We start from the raw sequence: 25,379 nt of genomic DNA, 5'->3' as shown, positions 1-25,379 counted from the left end.
ACAAAGAAGCTTGATTAATTAGGTATTTGGCTTTATTCAGAATTGCTATTGATTTGGATATTTTGGCTTTGATATAGCTTATATGTGGTTTCCAACTTAATTTATTGTCTATGATTACTCCAAGGAACTTTATTTCCGATACTCTTTCTAATTGGACGCCATTTATAGTGAGTTTCTTCTCTGTATTGGTCGATCGATTCCCAAATATAATGAGTTTGGTTTTGCTTGCATTCAATGTTAATTTATTTTGGTCAAACCAGATCTTCATCCTGCTCAGTTCCTTCTCCATTGTGACCAATAGCTGTTCTAAATCGTCCCCACAGCAGAGTAGACTTGTGTCGTCTGCAAAAAGAATGGTTTTAATAATTTTTGATACTTCACATATATTGTTAATATACAGAATAAATAGTAATGGCCCCAAGACTGAGCCCTGAGGCACCCCACATGTAACCTGTAACAAGAAGAGGATGTGACAGACAAGAAGAGTATGTGACAGACAAGAAGAGGATGTGACAGACAAGAAGAGGATGTGACAGACAAGAAGAGTATGTGACAGACAAGAAGAGTCAACTCTAATGTCTAACACGTAATGTGGAGAAAGAGATGTCCTGGATGGGTTGATTGTGCGTTGATCTGTTGGTAATGCCTCGGGGTTCCGGTGGGCATGTAAACACATGCATAATGCTGCGCTATACTTTGCGGCCTCACCCGGTTGCATTGCGACACTTATTGTTCAGGTGTCTTTTAATAAGCAGGTAGTCTATCATTAGCTAGAACTAGCTGCATCTGATCGATATGGACATAAACGCGAGTGAAGTCTGATCTGACGGGAGAGAGAGATCACCTGCAGCGGTGCGCGGACAAAGCACACACTTCAGGTTAGAATATCACACGTAGCTATTTTAATGACCTCTCAAACTACCGTAACTAGTTATAGATATGTTTAGTCTCACTGTCGGGTCCCTCATTACTGGATCCGCGAGCTGCATGATACTGGCATGATAGATTGCCCGATGGGGCACCCAGCAGGTGAGGCTTCCTTGCCCGAGCTAGATACTAGACGGCCCCGGGCCATCGGGCAGTCCTTAATGTCGAGCCCTGCGTCACACCCCTAGTAGATGGCGCTCCGAGCTGAATAAGGGCGTCAAATGAAGGCAAGACGCCCGCCTGGCGGAAACGCTGGAGTTAGGAATATCTTGTGATGAAGTGCACACTGACCTGAGCTCCAGGGGCCTCCTTCTTCTCCTCCATGCTGCTCATCAGCTGTCCTGATGAAGACCACAGAGCTGCTTCATTATTAATATAATACAAATATTTAGATATAATTCATCACAAACTGTCAGCAGTGAAGAGGAGGAATTCAAAGAGTTTATTCAATGATATGTTCTATTTCTGGAGGCTTCTATGTAGTGTTTTATCACACCACGTGCAGTCCCTTGTCTCATCTATGCTGCTGTGACGTAAACATGGTCCAAATGGATCCATTTGGTCAATGTGATGCTAAGCAGAGGAGAACATGATAGAAAGGTCAGATAGTTATTAACGTTACATGCACATTACGATAACAACTTGGTTTTCTGTGTACATTATTATTAATATAATACAAATATTTAGATATAATTCATCATAATCTGTGTAGCAACTTACATTCTAACTTACAGCTCACAGTTAGTTCACTTTTATTTCATTAAAATGACTTTATTCACATAGAAAGTGACATTAATGGATGTTAGAACCACGGTTATAACGCTATCCGTGTGAAACTATCACTAAGTTAACACAGAAAGCAAACATTAGCTAGTGAGACTGTTTAATGTACTCCATGTATACAGTATTTTCTGTATATTGTGTATTCTTTAGATACTCTAGTGATATGTGTCCTGTGTGTATACTTGCTGCTAATGCTTCATTTTTATTATCTTATTGCATCTTTTAAATATGTTTAACTCGTGTAATGCCTGAAAACATTTCTGCTAGGACACAATCATTTCCCAGTTTAAGATAAATCATTATTTAAATAAAGTATATCTATTTATCTAATGAGCTAAACCGTCGCTTAGCTTAGCGTTAGCAGCTAACTGAAGAACCCCATTCACTTCAATGGGAAAAATGCTACGTCGTGGTGAATGGCGATGCTAATAAGCTAGTTAGAGCATACATTTAAAACCATATCTATGGCAAAGAGCACCAACACAACAACTCAAACCGTCTTAAAGACAACTGGTGTAATAAATAACTAACATAAAGTCAGCTGAGCATTACAAATCAACTGTTACTCCCCAGAGCCGAACTGGAATTATTGTAGCTGTTAGACGATAGCCGTTAGCTTTCAGACGGTAGCTGTTAGACTGTAGCTTTTAGACTGTAGCTTTTAGCCTTAACTTCTGATTCGTGATTAACTGTAAGCTAAGAGGTGTAAATACACTTAATGAAACCCCTGCAGGTGTTTAATACACTCACCTCTTCTTTTCTCCTTCTTCTTCTCCTCTCGGTTTCTGGCGGATTGCAAAGAACTTTAAAGGTGCATCATCTTCTTCTTCTCTCGTTTTCTTCTTCTTCTTCTCTCGTTTTCTTCTTCTTTTTTCGTGTTTATTGGCGGTTGGCAAACCAACTTGTAGGTGCATTACCGCCACCAACTGGACTGGAGTGTGGACAAGAGACTATGCAGAAAACAAGAAACAAAACAAAGAACCAAAACTCTAGACTATTTTTAAATGTATCAATTTCTCTTAGAAACGTAATAATCTCACAATATATATTGCCTGATGTTTCCCTAACAGCCCTGATAGCGACAAGTCATGGAATTTTGCTTTCTTCAGTGTCTGGAAAAGCACATTTCTCTGAGTACTATATTTCCTGCAGAGCAGTAAAACATGCTCAACAGTTTCTGGCTGGCTGCAGTGTACACACTTTCCGGTTGGATGCTTTCCTATTATACTTAAAGTATGATTGAGACCTGTATGACCTATTCTCATCCCAGAAATGAAAAAGTGATGCTGTTAGATGCTCGAGAATTGTTGTTACGGAAACAGAGGGGTTTTAGGTTGCCATAAGGCTGTTGACGAGGTGGAGAGAGAGATATTGAGCGAGGCAGAGTGCGTGTGCACAGTCTGCTTGCGCACAGAGCAGGAGTTTGTGAGAGAGCCGGCTTGAGAGTCAATTTCTCTGATGTCTTCTAATGTGCCTGCATCTGGCGCTGAGTTGCCATATTCCTTTCATGAACCACTTCCTGATATCCATTGTTGCAGATAAATATAAATTATATTAGCCAAACTAACCTAGCAAGGTAAACTGACAGGCTGTGCCGCATCTCACTCAAAACCCCACACGACTCAACCCAGCGAAAAACCAGTCTCTCGCGCAGCCTTTCATTCAGAATGTCATTCGGAATTTCATAGCAAAATAAAAAAAAAGATATTAAACTAATCTTTCAACATATTTTCAACTAAAATAAATATTAGGAAAAAGCCCTACAAATAACAACAATAAACATAACAATAAAACAATTAAAACAGCGGGCCCAAATCCTGGATGTACTTCTCTTCCAATACTATTGCAGTATTGCCTCCAAAAAGTGCGTTTCTGCGTTCTTATTGTTCTCATCACTACAGCCTGGGCCCTTTCACCCTGATTCAAAGCTTCCTGAGAATGGAGTTGTTTGAGTTGCCTGAATGCTTTATTCCTGTCTTTAATGGATTCACTGCATTCACCATTCCACCAGGGTACACCCTTGGTGCGCCTAACTCCTGCACTTTCTGGAATTGTTTCTTTAGCTGAATGAATGATAACCTTAACCAGCTCATCATTGCATTTATTTATATCATCATCATTTTCCTCTTGAAGTGTTTTACATCTATTCGTACTTACAACTTGGAAGGCATCCCAATTAGCCTTTCCCAGTTTCCATCTAGGACTTTTCTTGTCCTTTTCAAACCTTATGTTGGTCCCAACTTTAGTCATTACCGGATAATGATCGCTGCCCACTGTAGTATGCTTCACCACATTCCATGTACTTATACCTGCTAAAGCACTAGATACAAATGTTGAGTACTGTTTCTATATTCTTCGTGCAATTATATCGTGTTCCTTCTCCAGTGTTAATGCACACTAGCCCGAGGTCATCTATAAATTCCTCAACTACTGCCCCATTTGCATCTGTGCTCCTGCTTCCCCATAGCGAGCTATGTGAGTTAAAACCCCCACACCATATTACTTTGTCTTGCAGTGAACCCCCAGCATCCTCTAATATACTTTGATCTAATTCCCCACGTTATAATAATTCACTATATCTATAGGTCCTCTATCATTCCATACCCTTATAACTATTGCTTCATGATCTGTACCTACATGCATAACTTTGTAGCTTATCCCACTCTGTATGAATGTTGCGACTCCTCCCCCTCTGCCAGAGTCCCTATCTCGTCTAGCTGCAGTATATCCCTTCACAATAAAACCCAGTTGTGCTTTCAGCCATGTTTCCTGAATACAAGGAACTTTAGGTTTCTCTCCCAGGTTGTCAATATATTTGTTGAACTCTTGTCCATTTGCAATTAAACTTCTAGCATTCCACTGCAGTACAATTACCACCATCAGGATGATCCAGTCCATGTCTGAGGTTGTTGGACGTCATCATTCAGGATATCTTTCACGTGTCCCCAGTGCATCCCTTTCACATCAAGGTACTTTTCAGATCATTTGACAATTAAATTGGCTTTAGTCTGCGCTGAACAGTTGATAATCTCTGCCATAAACAGTACAAACTCTCTTTTACTCACTATCAGAGTGTCCTCCTTCAACTTAACTTCCTGCCTCGTCACTTCCCTCTGCCATTTCTCGTCCAGTCACAGTCCAGTGTTGCCACCACCCCCTCTACCGCTCTACCGCAGACCGGAAGTTTACAAGCGCACGCTCAATGAACTGGAAATGGAAATACGTCATCCCGTGCAACTCGCCTCTTGTAGTGGATTACATATTAACACATGTGAGTGTGAAGGTCCAGAGTCAGAGACCCGCCCCCTGCTTCCTGTCTGTTGCTCAGCAACATGGACATGTTCCACTCTGACACAACGTCTGCTTCCTTCTCATCATTACTCTTCTTTCCTGAGAAGCGATCAACGTCTCTGGGAGGGGACAGACTTTGGCACTAAGATGGAGTGGTAGAGATATACAACTTGAATTGTGTGAATTTAAAGATTAGGTTCCTGTTGTAAGGTCCAAGCGAGGGGGGGTGTCTTTGTTTGCGTCACCAAATCTACTTTCAGTCTTTTTGCATCTTTTTTAACACTTGTTCTGTATTCATGTGATCGTCTGTTTTGCTCCCCTTTCAGTCCTTTTGCTTTCTAAGTGGTTGCTTTGTGTATGTTTCAGTACTTCCTTCTCTCCTTGCAGTAACTCAGCTTCTCTCTGATGTTTCATTAGTCATTTGATCATGGCCGTGGGAAGGGGGGGTGCTGAGGGGGCTGCAGCACCCCCACCTGCTGGCGGAGAGTTGTAACTGCAACGCCAAAAAGTTCACTGATCAAATCAATACAAACGTTTTATTTTGAGTGTGTTTGAGTTAGCATTTCAGTGTAAGCAGTCTCTAAAAAGCTTCACGATAAGAGAAAGGGATCATGCAGTGTGCTTCTTCTGTTGCTCTGCTATAGAAAAGAAGCTCGTCAGCGCAAGATCAGGGATGGGAGTTTTGTGAAAGCACGGTTTAAGAACTGGCGAAAGGCAGAGGAAACATTTAGGGAGCATGAGAAGTCCCATCAACACACAGGCCGTCAACAAGCTGGCAGCATGACAACGAACACCGATGAACGCGCTGCTCTCACAAGCTGCTGCTAAAGACCAAATGACTGCATTTAGTGTGACGCTATTATACCGGACCCTCCCTCCACGCAGATCACGCCGATCACGCAGACTGCGTGGGGCCTCGTTTTGCGGAGGGAGCCTCATCTGAAGCGCAAACGCAGTGTAAGCGCCACAGTTTCGCCGCTGCGAGGCACCCCCAACCGCACCCCCAACTCTGACTGACTTTCCGCATCCCTGCATTTGATGTTTCTTTTTGGTTGTTTGAAGTCACATATCACAGGTGAGCTGCACCGGACCCCCCCGCCAGGTGGAGCCCTCCATCAGGGAGACCAGGGGCTGGAGGCGGGGCTTAGAGACCGGGACTGAAACACAGAGGAGAGCAGGGCAACCTTTTTTCATTACAATTCATCTTGTTTTAATTTGTATTGGCTTTTTCTTTACTGCATTTAAAAGTAGTTTTATAAGATGCTTCCTTTGCACGATATCTTATTGATTTATTTATGCCTTGTTAAAATGTGCTCAATAAAAAAACTTGATGACATAAATGTATTTATTTTTGTATTAGACTGAAGTTGTTGTGTTTTCATGGCTCCTTTATAACCGGCAGAGAACGCCTCATCAGGTCAAAGGCTACAGGTTAGAGGACCAACTGCATCACCATGCTATATTCTGACTGGGGCCAGTTATCTTCTGAGGGGGGCCCAATAAATGCAGGACGAAAAACACAAAGACAGAATGAAGTAATTGCGCATAAGAAACAATGCATGCAGTTATTCTTTCAGTACATATTTATTTCAGATACTTATAGCTACAGTTTTTACGCTCTAATGGGTCCGACTAGAACGATTGTCGTGGCTTCATTCCTTGTTTTTCTATCAAGCCACTAGACGCCTAAACAGACACTTCTGACTCGTTTTCTTTCCTTTATATTACTTACAGTTGAAGAGTTACTCGGCCTCCGATGGTTTGGATGATGTTGCGATGTGTTTGCTCAAAATAAAATTACACACTTTTACACATGCAACAAAGAAAAGAGGCCTTTACAATATTCAAAACAAAGAGGCAAAACTCAAATCAAATAACAAACGACGGTATTCTTTCTTCTTGGTAAGGCTTCTATAACTTCATAACTTAAAGGGTACTTGTACGATTTGTGTACGTGTATGGTTAAAACTGTTCCTCGACGGCGTCTCTCCAACAGGTTGCCCATCACTGTGGCTTCAGCGCAGGCGGCGTGGGAATTGTAGTCCTTTATAGTGCGTTGACTACAGACGTCGCCATTAGGTGGCCTTTCTTATCAAATCAAAATACTGGCTCCAACGATGACAAATAACGTTTAATCATAAACTTTTCATTTCCAGGGGGCCCACCTGGACTCTTTCCCAAGGAGGACTTGTACTCAAATGGCACAACCCCAAACGGAACCTTCGCCCCAATGACCTCGTCGTCATCGTGGATAACACAGCACCGGGTGATAAAGACACTGTCAGGGTCCAAAGGGCTTGTCCGCAGTGTCTTGGTGAAAACCAAGAGTAGCACCTTACAGCGACCAATTGACAAGCTCTGTCTGCTTCTGGAAGCAGTTGATTGAACAAGGTGTCATGTGCTAGTAACCTCTGACACCCAGTATCACACACATACACATGCCCCCCCCCTTTTTTCCTCTTGAACTCATGCAAACACACCAAACACAACCATTGGACTATGAACTATGACAATGATTGTATATTGATGACGGTTACATTTTGAGTAACTGCTTGTTTTTTGGCTCTATTATAATGTATTAATTGTTTTGCTACTGCGTCAACAATTAGGGGCCGGTATGTTAGAGCCACAAAGTTATTATTTCGAGTCATAATTTGATAAATGATGTAATGATGGAAAAGGATTTATATTGCCATGGTGAATATGTTTTTGATGAAATGATTGTTAATTTGATATCGTAAATATGATCTGTTTCCTTGTACCTTCCGGTGTGTATTTAAGTGAGGTAACTCGGAGACCTGATGAGACGGGGAGCGGAACAGTTTTTCGACCGCAAATTGCAGACAGAGATTGGTGTTGCAAATTGGACTGCAAACAAAGTTTAGTTTAGTTAGGAAAGCATATCGCCGAAATACTGTATAATATTTTGAGACTATTTAAGTCAATACTTTGTTGTTAATAAATTGTATATTTTTTGACTGAAAACCTTCGGCTGCTTATTGTTTTGGATTGCGTCAACCCCGCTCTATAGTGGCAAGAGTGCCATTACATACAGGTCTCAATCATACTTGAAGTATAATAGGAAAGCATCCAACCGGAAAGTGTGTACACTGCAGCCAGCCAGAAACTGTTGAGCATGTTTTACTGCTTTGCAGGAAATATAGTACTCAGAGAAATGTGCTTTTCCAGACACTGAAGAAAGCAACATTCCATGACTTGTCGCTATCAGGGCTGTTAGGGAAAACATCAGGCAATATATATTGTGAGATTATTATGTTTCTAAGAGAAATTGATACATTTAAAATAATCTAGAGTTTTGGTTCTTTGTTTTGTTTCTTGTTTTCTGCATAGTCTCTTGTCCACACTCCTGTCCAGTTGGTGGCGGTAATGCACCTACAAGTTGGTTTCCCAACCGCCAATAAACACGAAAGAAGAAGAAGAAGAAAACGAGAGAAGAAGAAGAAGAAAACGAGAGAAGAAGAAGAAGAAAACGAGAGAAGAAGAAGATGCACCTTTAAAGTTCTTTGCAATCCGCCCAAAACCGAGAGGAGAAGAAGGAGAAAAGAAGAGGTGAGTGTATTAAACACCTGCAGAGGTTTCATTAAGTGTATTTACACCTCTTAGCTTACAGTTAATCACGAATCAGAAGTTATCTTATTTAACACAACAGCTATAATCTTGGAAGAAAGAAACTCACACATTTTTTTTAAAATGTGCGACAAAAATAGTCTCAAACTGTCTTTAAATAAAGGCTAAAAGCTACAGTTTAACAGCTACAGTTTAACAGCTACAGTTTAACAGCTAAAGTCTAACAGCTATCGTCTAACAGCTACAGTTTGAAAGCTAACGGCTATCGGCTAACAGCTACAGTTATTATTACAGTTCGGCTCTGGGGAGTAACAGTTGATTTGTAATGCTCAGCTGACTTTATGTTAGTTATTTATTACACCAGTTGTCTTTAAGACGGTTAGAGTTGTTGTGTTGGTGCTCTTTGCCATATATATGGTTTTAAAGGTATGCTAACTAGCTTATTAGCATCGCCATTCACCACGACGTAGCATTTTTCCCATTGAAATGAATGGGGTTCTTCAGTTAGCTGCTAACGCTAAGCTAAGCGACGGTTTAGCTCATTAGATAAATAGATATACTTTATTTAAATAATGATTTATCTTAAACTGGGAAATGATTGTGTCCCAGCAGAAGTGTTTTCAGGCATTACACGAGTTAAACATATTTAAAAGATGCAATAAGATAATAAAAATGAAGCATTAGCAGCAAGTATACACACAGGACACATATCACTAGAGTATCTAAAGAATACACAATATACAGAAAATACTGTATACATGGAGTACATTAAACAGTCTCACTAGCTAATGTTTGCTTTCTGTGTTAACTTAGTGATAGTTTCACACGGATAGCGTTATAACCGTGGTTCAAACATCCATTAATGTCACTTTCTATGTGAATAAAGTCATTTTAATGAAATAAAAGTGAACCAACTGTGAGCTGTAAGTTAGAATGTAAGTTGCTACACAGATTATGATGAATTATATCTAAATATTTGTATTATATTAATAATAATTTACACAGAAAACCAAGTTGTTATCGTAATGGTTAAAGTCATGTGCATGTAACGTTAATAACTATCTGATCTTTCTATCATGTTCTCCTCTGCTTAGCATCACATTGACCAAATGGATCCATTTGGACCATGTTTACGTCACAGCAGCAGAGATGAGACAAGGCACTGCACGTGGTGTGATAAAACACTACATAGAAGCATCCAGAAATAGAACATATCATTGAATAAACTCTTTGAATTCCTCCTCTTCACTGCTGACGGTTTATGATGAATTATATCTAAATATTTGTATTATATTAATAATGAAGCAGCTCTGTGGTCTTCATCAGGACAGCTGATGAGCAGCATGGAGGAGAAGAAGGAGGCCCCTGGAGCTCAGGTCAGTGTGCACTTCATCACAAGATATTCCTAACTCCAGCGTTTCCGCCAGGCGGGCGTCTTGCCTTCATTTGACGCCCTTATTCAGCTCGGAGCGCCATCTACTAGGGGTGTGACGCAGGGCTCGACATTAAGGACTGCCCGATGGCCCGGGGCCGTCTAGTATCTAGCTCGGGCAAGGAAGCCTCACCTGCTGGGTGCCCGATCGGGCAATCTATCATGCCAGTATCATGCAGCTCGCGGATCCAGTAATGAGGGACCCGACAGTGAAACTAAACATATCTATAACTAGTTACGATAGTTTGAGAGGTCATTAAAATAGCTACGTGTGATATTCTAACCTGAAGTGTGTGTTTTGTCCGCTCACCGCTGCAGCTGATCTCTCTCTCCCGTCAGATCAGACTTCACTCGCGTTTATGTCCATATCGATCAGATGCAGCTAGTTCTAGCTAATGATAGACTACCTGCCACATACTCTTCTTGTCTGTCACATCCTCTTCTTGTCTGTCACATCCTCTTCTTGTCTGTCACATCCTCTTCTTGTCTGTCACATACTCTTCTTGTCTGTCACATCCTCTTCTTGTCTGTCACATCCTCTTCTTGTCTGTCACATACTCTTCTGGTCTGTCACATACTCTTCTTGTCTGTCACATCCTCTTCTCGTCTGTCACATACTCTTCTCGTCTGTCACATACTCTTCTCGTCTGTCACATACTCTTCTGGTCTGTCACATCCTCTTCTGGTCTGTCACATCCTCTTCTGGTCTGTCACATACTCTTCTGGTCTGTCACATCCTCTTCTCGTCTGTCACATCCTCTTCTCGTCTGTCACATCCTCTTCTCGTCTGTCACATCCTCTTCTCGTCTGTCACATCCTCTTCTCGTCTGTCACATCCTCTTGTCTGTCACATCCTCTTCTTGTCTGTCACATCCTCTTCTTGTCTGTCACATCCTCTTCTTGTCTGTCACATACTCTTCTTGTCTGTCACATACTCTTCTTGTCTGTCACATACTCTTCTGGTCTGTCACATACTCTTCTTGTCTGTCACATACTCTTCTTGTCTGTCACATAAGTGGCGCAACTAAAGCGGTATTGCGCTAAAGGGAAATTATTTTGACCGAAGAGATTTAGGTTTGCAGGCTAACGGGAACTCTGACGTCGCCATTTTGTGTGCTTCGCGGTTCATATCGATCAGATCCAGCTCTCCTGATCGGCCTTTATAGAGAGCACCGATCAAACTATTAAGAGTGAATATCGGCCGTAATGACCGGCGGGGCTCCCCCCCCTGTTGATGTCACTGTCTAGCACTGGCTTCGTAGTGCACTGATCGATTAGGCTAAGCTAACCTGTAGCTGCTCCCTCCACACTCACACAGCTTCATACAGACATAAATCGAGCAGCTGTATCCGCCACACAGGAAACACACATTTAAAACGGGTTTTCCTGCAGTTGTTGTGCACAAGCATTCATCAAGGGTTCGGAAAGTGGCGCTGTCCTGAGAGTGGAGGTGTCCTGACATTAGCCTGCAGGCTCCATGGAGCTGTCAGCTCCGGACTGCGCACAATGCGTACATGAAGCGCTACGTCATGAACGCAAGAAATCTACCCTCATTGGCTTAGAATCTGATTAGAAACAATTACTTCCCACACAGCGATCCGTGCACAGAGAGCGGGTTGTTTGCAGGTGCAGAGGTTTTAACCGGAAAACTAATATGTGAGGATCAAAAATACATCTGTACAACTTTTTTCTGTATTTGGCAGCCAGGCATCAGCTTTTGGTTGCGAAATACGGTTTTCGTTTTTAGACAGCTTATATTTTAAATAATGAAGATACTATCCAGTTATACATTACGCGGCTGGCAATACATCGAACTTTCACTCATTTGAAAAGGCATCACCGAACGTGAATATCACCGGTACCAAAAGAAAACAGACTGAAGTGCAAACCCAACTCCCGCTAGCATGTAGCCTCCACCGCTCGCAGAGAGTTCAGACCAAGCCAGAGCTATCACAAACGCCAAGTGTCCTCGTGTTGCCATGGTAGCAAAGCGCTACCTGGCTGTGCTGCCTCTGTCCCTAGAGAGGGTGTTCTCCACAGCAGGAGACATCCTAGTGCCAGCAGATCTGCCCTTTCTGCAGCCATGTGGACGAGTTCATCTTTCTTTAGACGACATGAAAACACAACAACAAGCAAGTCCTGATGCCAAGCTGCTGCTCAGGAACAGTGCAGTTCAGATGCAGGTTATTTCAGTTCATCCACATGCTGCACCTCAATGTTCATTTCATTAGATTCTGTATTTATTTGAGTGAATATTCAGTTTAATAATAATTTAAAAACTATATATTTTATGTTTTGTGATAATTGTTTCTGCGGTACCGAAAACGTACCGGACTGAACCGTGACCTAAAACCCGAGGTACGTACGGAACCAAAATGTTTGAACCGTTACACCCCTACCGTATACAGACCAGTGTGCGGAAAAGAACACGTCCCACCGTCCGGGACGTGTACTTTACAATATCGGACAAGTAGATCTTTCAATCGACTTGTCCGGCGAACAATAGGGGTGTTGAAAATAATCGTTTCTACGATGCATCGCGATGCGGTCGTGGACAATTCGGTCTCGATGCAGTGACGGAAGACAAGTTATTGATACATTCAGTTTACAAAAGGCAGAACTCATTCGCACATTGTACTTGTCCGCCATTGTTCGTTTAGAAATGTTAGTTTGGGTTCTGCTTGTGGATTCCTAAATGCATCTCGCCGCTTTCTGTGCAGTTAGACGGGGCGGGCGGGAAGTGCAGCACAGCGACCGGGTCGGGAAGCAACTCTCTCTCTCTCTCTCTCTCTCTCTCTCTCTCTCTCTCCACACACAGCAGATCCGCTGCCCGTTTAATGCCATCTCCTTTATAATAATAATAATATATTTTATTTATAAGCGCACTTTTCATTTGCGTAAACAAAACTCAAAGTGCTACAAAATAAAAAATTAAAAAAGGTGAAACAAAACAACAATTAAAACAACATAATAAAAGCTGTGACATTCATGCCCGCATGGCATAATGTGGGGGATTTAAAAATCTAGTTAAAGGCTATTCTAAAAAGATGCGTTTATAGGCCTTTTTTGAAAGCCTCCACAGTCTGTGGTGTCCTCAGCTGGTTTGGGAGGGCATTCCACAATCTCGGAGCAGCGGAGCAGAAGGCTCGGTCTCCCATGGTCTTCAGTTTTGTCCTTGGTGGGATGAGGAGGTTTGCCTTTACTGAACGTAGGTTCCTCGTGGAGGTTTGTGGGGTGAGCAATTCCTTGATGTAGGAGGGAGCATTTCCATATATGCACTGATGAGTGAAGAGGGTGATTTTGTAGTCAATCCTGAGTGAGACCGGGAACCAGTGCAGTGATTTGAGGATGGGTGTGGTGTGTTCGTACTTCCGCACTCTCATCAGGATCCTAGCAGCTGTGTTTTGGATGTATTGCAGCTTCTGGATGTTCTTGCTAGGAATCCCAATGAGAGTGCGTTACAGTAGTCCAGCCTGGAGGAGACAAAGGCGTGGACAAGCTTTTCAGCATCTGGCAGACTGAGTGTGGGGCGGAGTTTCGCAATATTTCTCAGGTGGTAGAAAGAAGTCTTGCATATTTGCTTGATGTGGGCCTCAAAGGTCAGGTGAGGATCCATTTTAACTCCCAGATTGGTAACCGTTGTTGAGAGTGGAATGTTCTGACCGGAGAAGGTGATGCTGGTGATGGCAGATGAACGGACCTGATGTGGAGTGCCAATAAGAATGGCTTCAGTCTTGGAGCTGTTTAGCTGGAGGAAGTTGTGCTTCATCCACACCTTTATCTCCTCCAGGCATGTGGTTATTGTGGATGATGGCAGAGGTGCAGAGGGGGTTGGGTTTGCTCTGATGTAGAGCTGTGTGTCATCAGCATAGCAATGGAAACATATTCCATGCCGGCTGATGACACGACCAAGGGGGGATATATATATGGTGTGAAGGGTGGGGCCAAGGACTGATCCTTGGGGGACACCGCAAGTCACAGAGTGAGTTCTTGATTTAGCTGGAGAAAAATGTATTTATGAAAACATTAAGTCAAATCTGTATTGATTTATGAAGTGAAGCAGCCTCCCTGTCTGTGTCCTCGCGCTGTCCTCACATCCCCGGACCCCCAGACTCGGAGGAGCAGGGATGTCAGTATTGTTTATGAAGCAGGGTATAGAAAGTACATTATTGAGATGAAAATACTATGTATTTACTTTTACAAACAGTGAGCAGCTGGGCAGCTGCAGCTGTGTGAATAAATGCGTGCAAGCGTCTTTGAGTTGTAGAAAGCGCTAGGCCTATAGGCTATAAATATAATGTATCATTATTAGGCGTGTTGAACGTGTGTGGTTGGACTGTCTCCCAGCAGGCTGCAGTGTAGCATCAGAGGAGACTGGGCCAATCGTACATTCTCAAACTGCACCACTTGGAGCTAGGAAGTCTAGGAAGAGGGCTCTTGCATAGGTGTGGCGTTTATCTAAATGTTTAGTGATGATGTGAACCAGAGCAGCAGCAGTACCACCCCCTTGCTTATAGGCACATTGGTATGGATCAAGTATGTCTTGTCCGTCACAATAGGTTTAGCTGAAGAGGTCATTCCTGTCACGGTTCTCATGGTGTCCCACATTTTTTGGGGTCTTTGGCTTTAAAAGCATTTCCCAAAAGCTCTCTGTGTGTTTTGATTCCCTCAATTTGACTTTCAGTTCTCTCTCTGTCTGTTCAAGTGCTCCGTAGTCTTTGTTTTATGTCCTTAGTCACATATGATGTATTACTTTCTTTTCTGGTGGACTTCCCTTGAGTTTGGTCTTATCCACTGGTATCATATTCACAACATTATGATCAGAGTTCAGTATTGGTGTCTGTATTTAGACACATAGGCTCCTTTATCATTAACAACGCATTTGTGCAGGATATTGTCTTTCCTGCTGTGATCCCTAACACACTGCTGGAACCCAGGTAACAGTCTCCAGGCGACATTGCTTCATGTCCCGAGCACTATTGCCGGTGCATCGGGGTGGCTGAGTTGCAGCTCGTGAACACAGTGTCCTCTGCCGCTGGGAGGCACGTAAACAACAAACTGTAAAATACACCCGAATTCTCGAGGCAGATAAAAGGGTCTTGACGTCATGCCGAGAATTTCTACGTTGGGATTGCAGGTTTTACATTTTACCGAGTATGATCGTCACCACAGATCATTAATATACACACAAATACCACCTCCTCTGGTTTTCCCCGAGTTCGCATCCCTGTCTGCTCGAACAAGGGCGAGTCCGGGTACTTCAAAGAGAGATTCAGGCATCGTAGATTGGAGCCAACTTTCCGTGAAACATAATAAAGAGGCCTCGAGAAATTCATGACAGTACCTTGTGTGTGTCCTTAGTGTGTCCACGTTGTTGCTCAATGAGCGCAGGTTTGTGAGAATGATGGATGGAAGTGGTGGCCCGCTGAATCTGCGCAGTATTCTGAACGCCTCCCCTCCTTCCTCGTCTCTTTTTCCTGGTGTTTCTAAGCGGCTCCCGAGGGATTTCATCCAATAACGAAGGGCACAGATGGATTGGTGTATTCGTAGGAGGCCGATCGCATTGTAGCTCTAGCATAGCCTCGCGGCTGTAGCAGAGGCCGGGGCTCCTCGCCATACCTGTTCGTGCTGTCACTCAGGTGTGTCTTGGAAAGTTGAATGGCCAGACATGGTCTGTAGAAGGCAAATGTAATCCACAGAATCAAAAGCATGGTCTCTCAAAATGACGTTTCATACAGACACGACAAAGTTTAGACAAAAAACAAAACCCAAGAGGAACGGAGCATACTGAGACTTGCAGTGACAGGATGCCGTCTCCCTCTGTCTCCTGTATACCAGAGGTGGGAGTAAGTCATACATGTGCAAGTCTCAAGTTACTGGGGTGAGAGTCAAGCAAGTCAAGTCCTACGAAATCCTGATGAATAACCCCAGTTTAAATCAGTTAAAAGACTGTGGTTATGAAACTAGAGTTTTATTTTCAACACTAACAACAATGGAGAGTGGGGCTCTGAAATCATAAAGTGTGTGTGTGTGTGTGTGTGTGTGTGTGGGGTCGCTCGCTCGTTAGCTGTTCTAATGAAGGGAAACACAGTGAAGGCACAGCTCTTTGCTGCTGCTGCTGCTCTTCTCAGATTCTGCTGAGTCACACGTTACTGCCTCCTGGTGCTGCAGAAATTTCATGAAGTGAAGGAGGGTTTCTTCTATGAAGCAGCAGATACTGTGAGAGTCAGACATGAATACATAGGTCAAGGCAGACTGGTTCACAGACTCTCCTGTTTTGCCGATCCGGTGCTTGAACAAATAACTCTACACCCCTGGCCGAAATGTCCCTAAAATGAAGTCCGAGTTTGAAATATATCTCAAATAATGTATTTATTTCCCCACATAAACATAACAGTCTGCAATGAAACGGCCGTCTCCTGGGCGCTCCACTTTCTACTTTCTCCTGCGAACGAGAGACTTTCTCTCTCTTTTTTTCTTTCATTGCCCTCTAGGTGCTTCGTACAATACAATGCAAATATTATATTTTAAAAAGTAAAGTCCTTTCGAGTCATCTGTCTCAAGCCTAAGTCTCAGGTCATGAATACCAAGTCAAAGTCAAGTCGAGTCTTTTATCAATGTTAGTCAAGCAAGTCTCAAGTAAAAAAATAGGCAAGTCAAGTCATGTGACTCGAGTCAAGTCATGTGACTCGAGTAAAGTCATGTGACTCAAGTCCCCCACCAATGGTATATACTTTGGTTAGAATATTTCTGTATTACTGTATCAAATATAATAAAGACAAACAGTTGATAAGTAGTATTTTGTTAACTCAAGATTTATATGAAGTGAGTTTTTATTGTGTTAACTTGTGTATTTATGCTTTTTAGATTGACTTTCTCTCTTTCTCTGTCCGTCTGTTCTAGAAACCGAAAGGAAGAGAGAGACGTCACAGCTGTCAGCAATGTGACAAATCCTTTACAGCATCTGGACATTTAAAGAGCCACCTGCGTATTCACACAGGAGAAAAACCTTACAGCTGTGAAGAGTGTGGGACAACTTTCACTACATCAGGTGATCTCAAATCACATCACCGTATTCACACTGGAGAAAAACCTTACAGCTGTGAAGAGTGTGGGAAAACTTTCACTACATCAAGTAATCTCAAAACACATCAACGTATTCACACGGGAGAAAAACCTTACAGCTGTGAAGAGTGTGGGACAACTTTCACTACATCAAGTAATCTCAAAACACATCAAGTATTCACACGGGAGAAAAACCTTACAGCTGTGAAGAGTGTGGGACAACTTTCACTCAATCTGGTGCTCTCAAAACACATCAATTTATTCATACTGGGGAAAAACCTTACAGCTGTGAAGAGTGTGGGACAACTTTCACTACACCAGGTGCTCTCAAAACACATCACCTTATTCACACTGGAGAAAAACCGTACTGGTGTGAAGAGTGTGGGAAAACTTTCACTACATCAAGTAATCTCAAAACACATCAACGTATTCACACGGGAGAAAAACCTTACAGCTGTGAAGAGTGTGGGACAACTTTCACTCAATCAGGTGCTCTCAAAACACATCAACTTATTCATACTGGAGAAAAACCTTACAGCTGTGAAGAGTGTGGGACAACTTTCACTACACCAGGTGCCCTCAAAACACATCACCTATTCACACTGGAGAAAAACCGTACTGGTGTGAAGAGTGTGGGAAAACTTTCACTAGATCAAGTGCTCTCAAAATACATCACCGTATTCACACTGGAGAAAAACCGTACTGGTGTGAAGAGTGTGGGAAAACTTTCACTCAACCAAGTAATCTCAAATCACATCTTCCTGTTCACTCAGGAGAAAAACCATAGTGGGTTTCAGAGTGTAGGAGCCGCAATTAAGCATATTTTATTTTTTTCACAGTTTACAATAAACAATTCCCATCTATTGGCCTTGTGTCAGGTAATCCTTTTTTCCATTACAGATCCCATCCCAACAGCGCCATCTGTTGACGTAACGTCAGAATTGACAGGCATAATGTTCACTGTTCCTTTGAGTTTTGTTTTCTGTCCGTCTGCCGACAGCGTGCTGTTTTATTGCTTTACATACCAAGGTTTAAGTCCACTGTGTCAATAGTTGTAGTATGAGCATCGTCTGGGCTGACCGTCTGGTAGAATCGGTATGCTCTTCCTCTCCTGTGTCCACTTCCTCTCCTGTGTCCACTTCCTCGCCTGTCACCACTTCCTCTCCTGTCACATATGACCCCGTTTATACACCCCACCACAGAGTGTTCAAAATAACATTCAGGGTGTCCGCGGTGTCTTAAAAAGTATTAAAAGTTGATCAATTTAGCGAAAATTAAGGCTATTAAATATCAAACGGCATTTTCCAAGGTATTAAGAAGGTCCACAGCAACGACAACATGTTTCTGCCATAGACTGTATATATAAAGGTTTCTGCTCATGGTGAAGCAACGTGTCTGCGTGTTAAGGTGGAACCTGAGCATTCACGTTGATCACCTCATTATAACTCATTATACATCTATAAATATTAAACTTTACTTCACGTGTTCATTTGAGAACAGCTGTTACATACCTGGGTGAAGGTTACAGTTCATTTAAATGAAAGATACAACGTTACTCCACACTCATGGTTCAGTCCACCTTAAGAAATAAGACCGACCTCGGAAGCAATTGTGTTTTAAAAAAAACTTTATTGACACGAGTACACTTTTTTATAAGAATATAACTAAACCACAGAAATGACTCTGGAAAAGCTGCAGATAGAGCCATAAGAAATGAATGCAACTGATTTCATCCTCGCGGTTTGGCTTTATGAAGCAGGCACGCAAACGGTTACGCCATGACGCAAACGATGAGGCAACGACGCATTACCAGTCGGACTCTGGGCGGTGTGAAAAGAGCCAGAGCTAAACCGAAGAACTGGTTCTGAACCTGAAAAGCTCTAGCACGGAGCTTGAACCAGAGTTGCGTTGGTGTGAATGAGGTAAAGGTGGCCCCATGCATAGCGTGCCATAAAATGCTGCTTCTTATTTTAAGTTTCGTTGCCTTGCTCCGCTCGGTGGGGGGGGGGGGTATACCTGAGAGATATACAGCAGGAGAACACGCCGTCCACCACGGAGAATAAACAGAAGGGCAACCATGCTCCGGGGTCTTCTTCGCTGCTTTTGGTGTATTTTGTGGCGGCAGCAGCGCCACTTACAGGCCTGGCATATGTACTACAGCGTTTCCAGCGGTCTAGTGTGAACGGACGCGTTAATGAACGGAAGACTTTTTTGCATTTGCGTTTTACTGTATGCGTCCTCGTGGGGCCGGGGTCTAAGCCAAACTATATCCGGTCACAGAGATCTGCTATTTTAAAGTAAGGTCAACAAATATCGACCCTAAATATAGTCTATATTAAGAAGGAGAAAAGTCTTAACATATATATCGTTTTTTGTAAACATATGACAAATGTGTGAGGGGGATGGCGTCAGAGCATCGTCCTCTGTGCCGGGCTTAGCCCTGGACAGCCCCAGCCCAATTGAACCCCTGGGTGTTTGTGAGGGAGCTCCTATATGGCATTACTCCGCTGAAGCTCACCAAAGTTTAATATATTTCATAGTTCAAAGTTTTGTCAATTGTTTTGTTAATTGGTCAAATACTGGTTTCTGAGGAGTTCTACTGGAATGAAAGAGCACAGAAGCAGCAAAGCAGCATGCTGCATTAACCCTGACCTTCACAGAGAGGGTGAAGTTCATGTGGAGAGGAGGCTAGTCTGTCTGCACTCTGTTTAGCTGTGCTGTTTAGCTAATCAATATAGTACATGTGAGGTAAAGTGTGTCGCCAATGTAACCGGTTAGAACTGGAAGTTGCGATGAGGTCTTAAAATGTATGGAAAGGGTCTTAAAGGTCTTCAAAGGTATTAAATATGACTTCAGGATTCCTGCATAGACCCTGATATTGCACTATTCATATAAATAAGGTACACTGAGACGCCAGCAACAGCCATAAAATGGCTCCTACAAAGAGTGTGGGAAAACCTTTTCTTAAAGTCTTCACCTTAAAGTCCATGAGCGAGTTTCACTGTTCATTATCTGCTTCATGTATCTGGAACATATTTACGATGTTTTCAGTTTGATTCTATTCTCTTGTTGAAATGATCAGACTACCACAAATAAAATGGCCTTAGAAACGGACCAGCCTGTCCTCCTACAAAACACGACCAAAGAGGTCGATTGTTTAAGCCCCTTAGATTACGACCCATAGCCACGTTTTAAAGTGTGGTCGTGTGAGAAACAACATGCTCCCGTTTATTCACAAATAACCCTCTCTGGAAAATCCTACATTGTGGAATAGTTTGGCATTAAAACGCTTTTTGATTATCTTTCTGGAGAGAAGTGTATATTGTACTCTTAGAATCCACGTCCAGTGGATGTGTAGGATCTACAGTGTGATAGATATCACGAAGATGATCTGAGGTCTCGCCAGGAGAACGTGTGTGCAGCTTCCATGTAAAGTTAGCGTGGGTGAAAACAGTTTTTCCGGTCTCGAAGTTTTCACAATAAAACCGGATATATTCCTCTCACTGTCAAATGAGTACACAGTGATATCTGCATTACTCATGTGTTATGGAAACTTCTGTGTAGCAATGCAGTGGGAGTCACAGACTCAGGAAGGAGACCGGGTAGAGCAGGAGCTTCGATGTCAAACACTGGAGGTTTATTTGGAGTTACGGCCGGAGAATTCACAGCAGTCACGGTCTGACTGCACGGGTGGTTGCCACGTCAATTCTGGAGCGCCTCTCTCTTGCTAGCCCATTTAACTGGTTTCAAAAGAGAGTAATCAACATGTTTTGATAAGATAGCTTTAGACAGTTTGGGCACACTGAGTTACCTGCGTCCGCCACTTATGGCCTCGAATATGTCATACCCTGGAGTCCACAAACCACAAAGAAGGAGGTGTCCCAGGGCACCTACAACACAGACCATCTGTGACCTAGTATTGACCGGTCACAGAATGGGAACAATAACATTATTGGCTGAAGCAGCCTGTGTCCTTAAAGGACAGGAACAATAACATTATTGGCTGAAGCAGCCTGTGTCCTTAAAGGACATAAATAGATGTCAAGGTTGGTCCTGTATGTCACATCTAGGAGTCTGAGATAATTATTTCCCTGACAGTTCCTCTCTTTTTATCATTTATGATAACCTAAAACATTAGTCTAATAATAATTTGGTCAATAATTAACTCAATAGGCGTCTCCAGATTTGAGTGTGGTCTCACCTTACATTAATTACATCAAAGTAAAATAAGATTGAAACATTCAATCACAATTATTGAGACAGCCAATCATAATGGGAAAAATCATCTCATCTTTCTTCAAAGGCACAATAATGAACACACATAACACAGATGCATAAATAGCAAAAATACTTGTTTTAAACTAATATATTTTATCATTTATCATTAGTTAATTTCATTCATCAAACTATAAAATCAAAACCAGCTTGCCGCTTTAAAGATATACTCCAAGGCAATCACTAGTCAAAAGCATTAAAAAACTTAGGATCGTAAGAGATCCAGCTAAAAATTCACAGTTAGGGTATAAAATTCACAATTGTGATTTGATCAATCTGTAATCTGCAAAATTGCAGTGTCCTCAATTTCAGGATTACTTTTACGTCTACTTAAATACGCTTTAGTCAAGAGTAAGGCACTTAGTCAAATCAATACATTAATTTCAGTCAAGTACATTGTTCAAAATCTGAAAAGGAAAAGTTAGGCAAATATTCAAAGACTTTTGTAAAAACCTGGAAAGGGAGGATTAAATGTTCTTAAAACTTGAATTATTACATTTGTGAATGCCACTGCTCTGTACCAAATTAAGTCTATCAATTATTTCTATTAGCCATACTTACCTGAGCATCTACTTATGGTACTTGGAAAGGATTCCTCTGTATTTATCTAATGTTGAATGTATAATATCAATTTCTTTAAATTATACTTCTCTAATTTGAGGATAAAATATGCTACATAATTGTTATATGACATATTATAAATATTTGTTTTGGGCCAAAACTGAAATTAATCCAGTACTTGAAACATCATTGTAGGTCTTTCTGTGCATGGATAATACATTAAAGAGTAGTGTTGTTAAGCCTGATTGCTGGACGATTAAGGATATTAACATTATCTGTGATGATAGTAGAAATATATTATTATTCAATACTTTATCTGAACATATTAATTCATTACTTTTGTTTTAGTGCGAAAGTGTAATCTGATCCGGCAAAAATATATTAATCACCACTTATTCAACACAGGTCTCGTCATTGGAAATATAAAGACAGTCATTAATTGTACATCTGTAAACATCCAAGATATAAAATCAATTCAAAGTTCATCTGTACGGGAGCTGGAAGAACGTGTCCTTCAGTCTTTCTGACTCGTTCTCCTCATCTCTTTATGACAAAGAGTGTGTGGTGTGTGTAAAAGCATCCTGATACTGTAAATTAGCACTGAGGTGCTGATTGGCTCAAACTCTTCGTCGTCAGAGCACCATATTTAAACCCCCCCAATTGCTCTGCTTTTGTGGCTCATCAGCACTGTAGCTGATCCCCCCAGTGAAACGGAGGCTCATCCGCCTGCATTCCTTCTGCTGCTTGAGAGTAGTGCCAGACAGAACTGCGTATTCCAAGTGGCGCATCCAGGTCTCCCTCCGTGATGGGAGAGGTTAGGAAGACATCTTGTATGAAGCCTTTGAAGTCCTTGCTCGTCCCGCAGGGTTGTCTGCCTGAGCCCACCGAGCAGAATGGTGAAGAAGCATCCCATCTCCTCCGATAGTTGAAAATTAGAATCCTCTCATCTCGATCGACCTCGTGCCTCCTTGCCCGTGGCTGGGGGTGCTCTCTGCAGCCGGAGAGTGTGACCCTCTCTCTCTGACCCTTGGCCTTCAGAGCTGTCCTAGTTAATGGGTTAACACTTGATAGGGATGTTTTCCTGAGTGCAGACACCTCAAAGTAATGGATCTTACATTATCATTTTAATTACAAAAATAGGATAGGCCCCTCAGAATTATTTGGGAGCCTTCCTGACACATGCACATGCATAAATGTAAGGTTTGTGTTAGTAATTTAACATGCAAGAAGCATATACTCATCAGTCCAAAGCAGAGACATGTTATTGTAATTTAAAGGTGAGCTAGTCCCTGTGGATATCAGAAATATATATATTTTTTTCTCTTCCATAAAACAGGTTTGAGTAATAAATGTTCCAATATAAAATCAATTACTCAATATAATTGACTCTTCCCTCCCTTTGCTTACATATGTCACATATGAAATAATAACTTAGGAGTCTATTTAAGCATGGTGTAATCTATTACTCGAGAAGACTCAGTATCACCTGTGTGCAGTTTGCAACAAAAAACAACAACTGTGAGAAACATATATTATGCAGGAAATGTATACCTTTGTTGAAAAATAAAGCATCTCTGATTTGGGAGGAAAAGCTTCATCCCCCCTAACGTCTGAGTTATTACTGATGGCATAACATGATAGTGGGTGTCTGAGGGTGTTATTTCTGAGAATTCAAAACCTTACATTTGAAAACAGGTCTGCATTCCTCCACTTAAGGTGACGTTATCATTGGAAACAATAAAAGCTAATTGTTTTGATGTAGAATCTATCGTTAGAGCAGAACGGTCGTATTGTAGCCTGCGTACCGTGCAGCTTTTAGTGTTACCAGGTGCAAACATGGTCCATATAATGTGAATACATGTAGAACTAAGAGGCCCCTGACTTTAGGCCTATTTTAAAATAGTAGGGGCTTTTAACAGCCTGCCAACTTTACAGGCATCCTCTGCATAGCAGTAAGAATAGCCTTACAGTTTCCGAAGGCACTATACTACCCAGAATCCCCAGCTATCGTTTGGGACTACAACATCCGCCTTGCTTTACAAACCCCGTGATTAGTCATCAAGCCCTGTGATTGGATGTTGGAGTGGCAGTGCGGCAAGGTTACGCTGAGCGTCAACAGCTCTTTGAAATGGAATGGAGCCACGGCAGACTTTCCAAACTGGAATGGGACAGCACATGTTGCAAATATGGCAGAATCCATCGATCATCTTAAGATAACATACTTTATTGATCCCAAGCTGGGAAATGTTTCTGTTACAGCAGCATGCTACTTTGTTCTACTCCACTTCGATTCAGAGGTTAACCTGGTGTTTTTACTCCACTACATGTATTTTAGTTCCTCTGCAGATTCTGATTAACGATGTGAAATATAAACAACCCTTAAAGCAGACTTTAGTTACACCTGACTCAAAGTCAGGGAAGGTGATTGACAAGTGCCAAAATAAACTATGCAATAGATTGGACGTTAAGTACTTTCGGAAACTGTCGTGTCAAACCTGCTATTTGTTTCTCTGAATCGAAGGTTAAAAACACAAAAGCATTGCACACCATTTAAACCAATCAGTGTTGTGTAATGAACAAGGATACACTGATGTGTGTTAGTGCACGAGTAATGCAGATATCACCGTGTACTCATTTGACAGTGAGGGAATATATCCGGTCTCATTGTGAAAACTTCGAGACCGGAAAAACTGTTTTCACCCATCAATCAATCAATCAATCAATCAATCAATCAATCAATCAATCAATCAATCAATCAATGTTTATTTATATAGCCCAATATCACAAATGTTACATTTGTCTCAGTGGTCTTCACAGTGTGTACAGAATATCAGTATGACAATACGACACCCTCTGTCCTTAGACCCTCACATCGTACAAGGAAAAACTTCCAAAGAAAACCCAGTTTAAAGGGAAAAATGGGAGAAACCACACTTTAAAACGTGGCTATGGGTCGTAATCTAAGGGGCTTAAACAATCGACCTCTTTGGTCGTGTTTTGTAGGAGGGCAGGCTGGTCTGTTTCTAAGGCCATTTAATTGTGGTAGTCTGATCATTTCAACAAGAGAATAGAATCAAACTGAAAACATCGTAAATATGTTCCAGATACATGAAGCAGATAATGAACAGTGAAACTCGCTCATGGACTTTAAGGTGAAGACTTTAAGAAAAGGTTTTCCCACACTCTTTGTAGGAGCCATTTTATGGCTGTTGCTGGCGTCTCAGTTTACCTTATTTATATGAATAGTGCAATATCAGGGTCTATGCAGGAATCCTGAAGTCAGATTTAATACCTTTGAAGACCTTTAAGACCCTTTCCATACATTTTAAGACCTCATCGCAACTTCCAGTTCTAACCGGGTACATTGGCGACACACTTTACCTCACATGTACTATATTGATTAGCTAAACAGAGTGCAGACAGACTAGCCTCCTCTCCACATGAACTTCAACCTCTC

The 25,379-nt window shown here is 41.9% G+C and overlaps 2 protein-coding genes and 2 long non-coding RNA genes across 4 annotated transcripts in view; 3 read left to right on the top strand and 1 right to left on the bottom strand.

The window, feature by feature from the left end:
* The window catches only part of LOC117441960 (uncharacterized), a 605,495-nt gene that overhangs the window by 398,011 nt on the left and 182,105 nt on the right, over positions 1 to 25,379 (bottom strand).
* On the top strand, positions 6,818 to 7,440 carry LOC117441969 (uncharacterized). Its single transcript, XR_004551476.2, has 3 exons — positions 6,818 to 6,903; positions 6,998 to 7,052; positions 7,158 to 7,440. It is a non-coding gene; the product is annotated as an uncharacterized lncRNA (long non-coding RNA).
* Positions 8,454 to 16,997, top strand: LOC139433345 (uncharacterized). Its single transcript, XR_011642865.1, has 3 exons — positions 8,454 to 8,571; positions 9,916 to 9,965; positions 16,925 to 16,997. It is a non-coding gene; the product is annotated as an uncharacterized lncRNA (long non-coding RNA).
* Positions 17,102 to 17,873, top strand: LOC139433349 (zinc finger protein 253-like; the record flags this gene model as incomplete). The annotated part of the gene is given in 3 exon segments (XM_071202314.1): positions 17,102 to 17,258; positions 17,261 to 17,635; positions 17,716 to 17,873. Coding segments are annotated over 3 exon segments (690 nt in total), but the record flags the coding sequence as incomplete, so codon positions are not given.

Source organism: Pseudochaenichthys georgianus, unplaced genomic scaffold, assembly GCF_902827115.2.
Source record: "Pseudochaenichthys georgianus unplaced genomic scaffold, fPseGeo1.2 scaffold_223_arrow_ctg1, whole genome shotgun sequence".
NCBI lineage: Eukaryota > Metazoa > Chordata > Actinopteri > Perciformes > Channichthyidae > Pseudochaenichthys > Pseudochaenichthys georgianus.
This window is presented reverse-complemented; position numbering and strand designations above follow the sequence as displayed.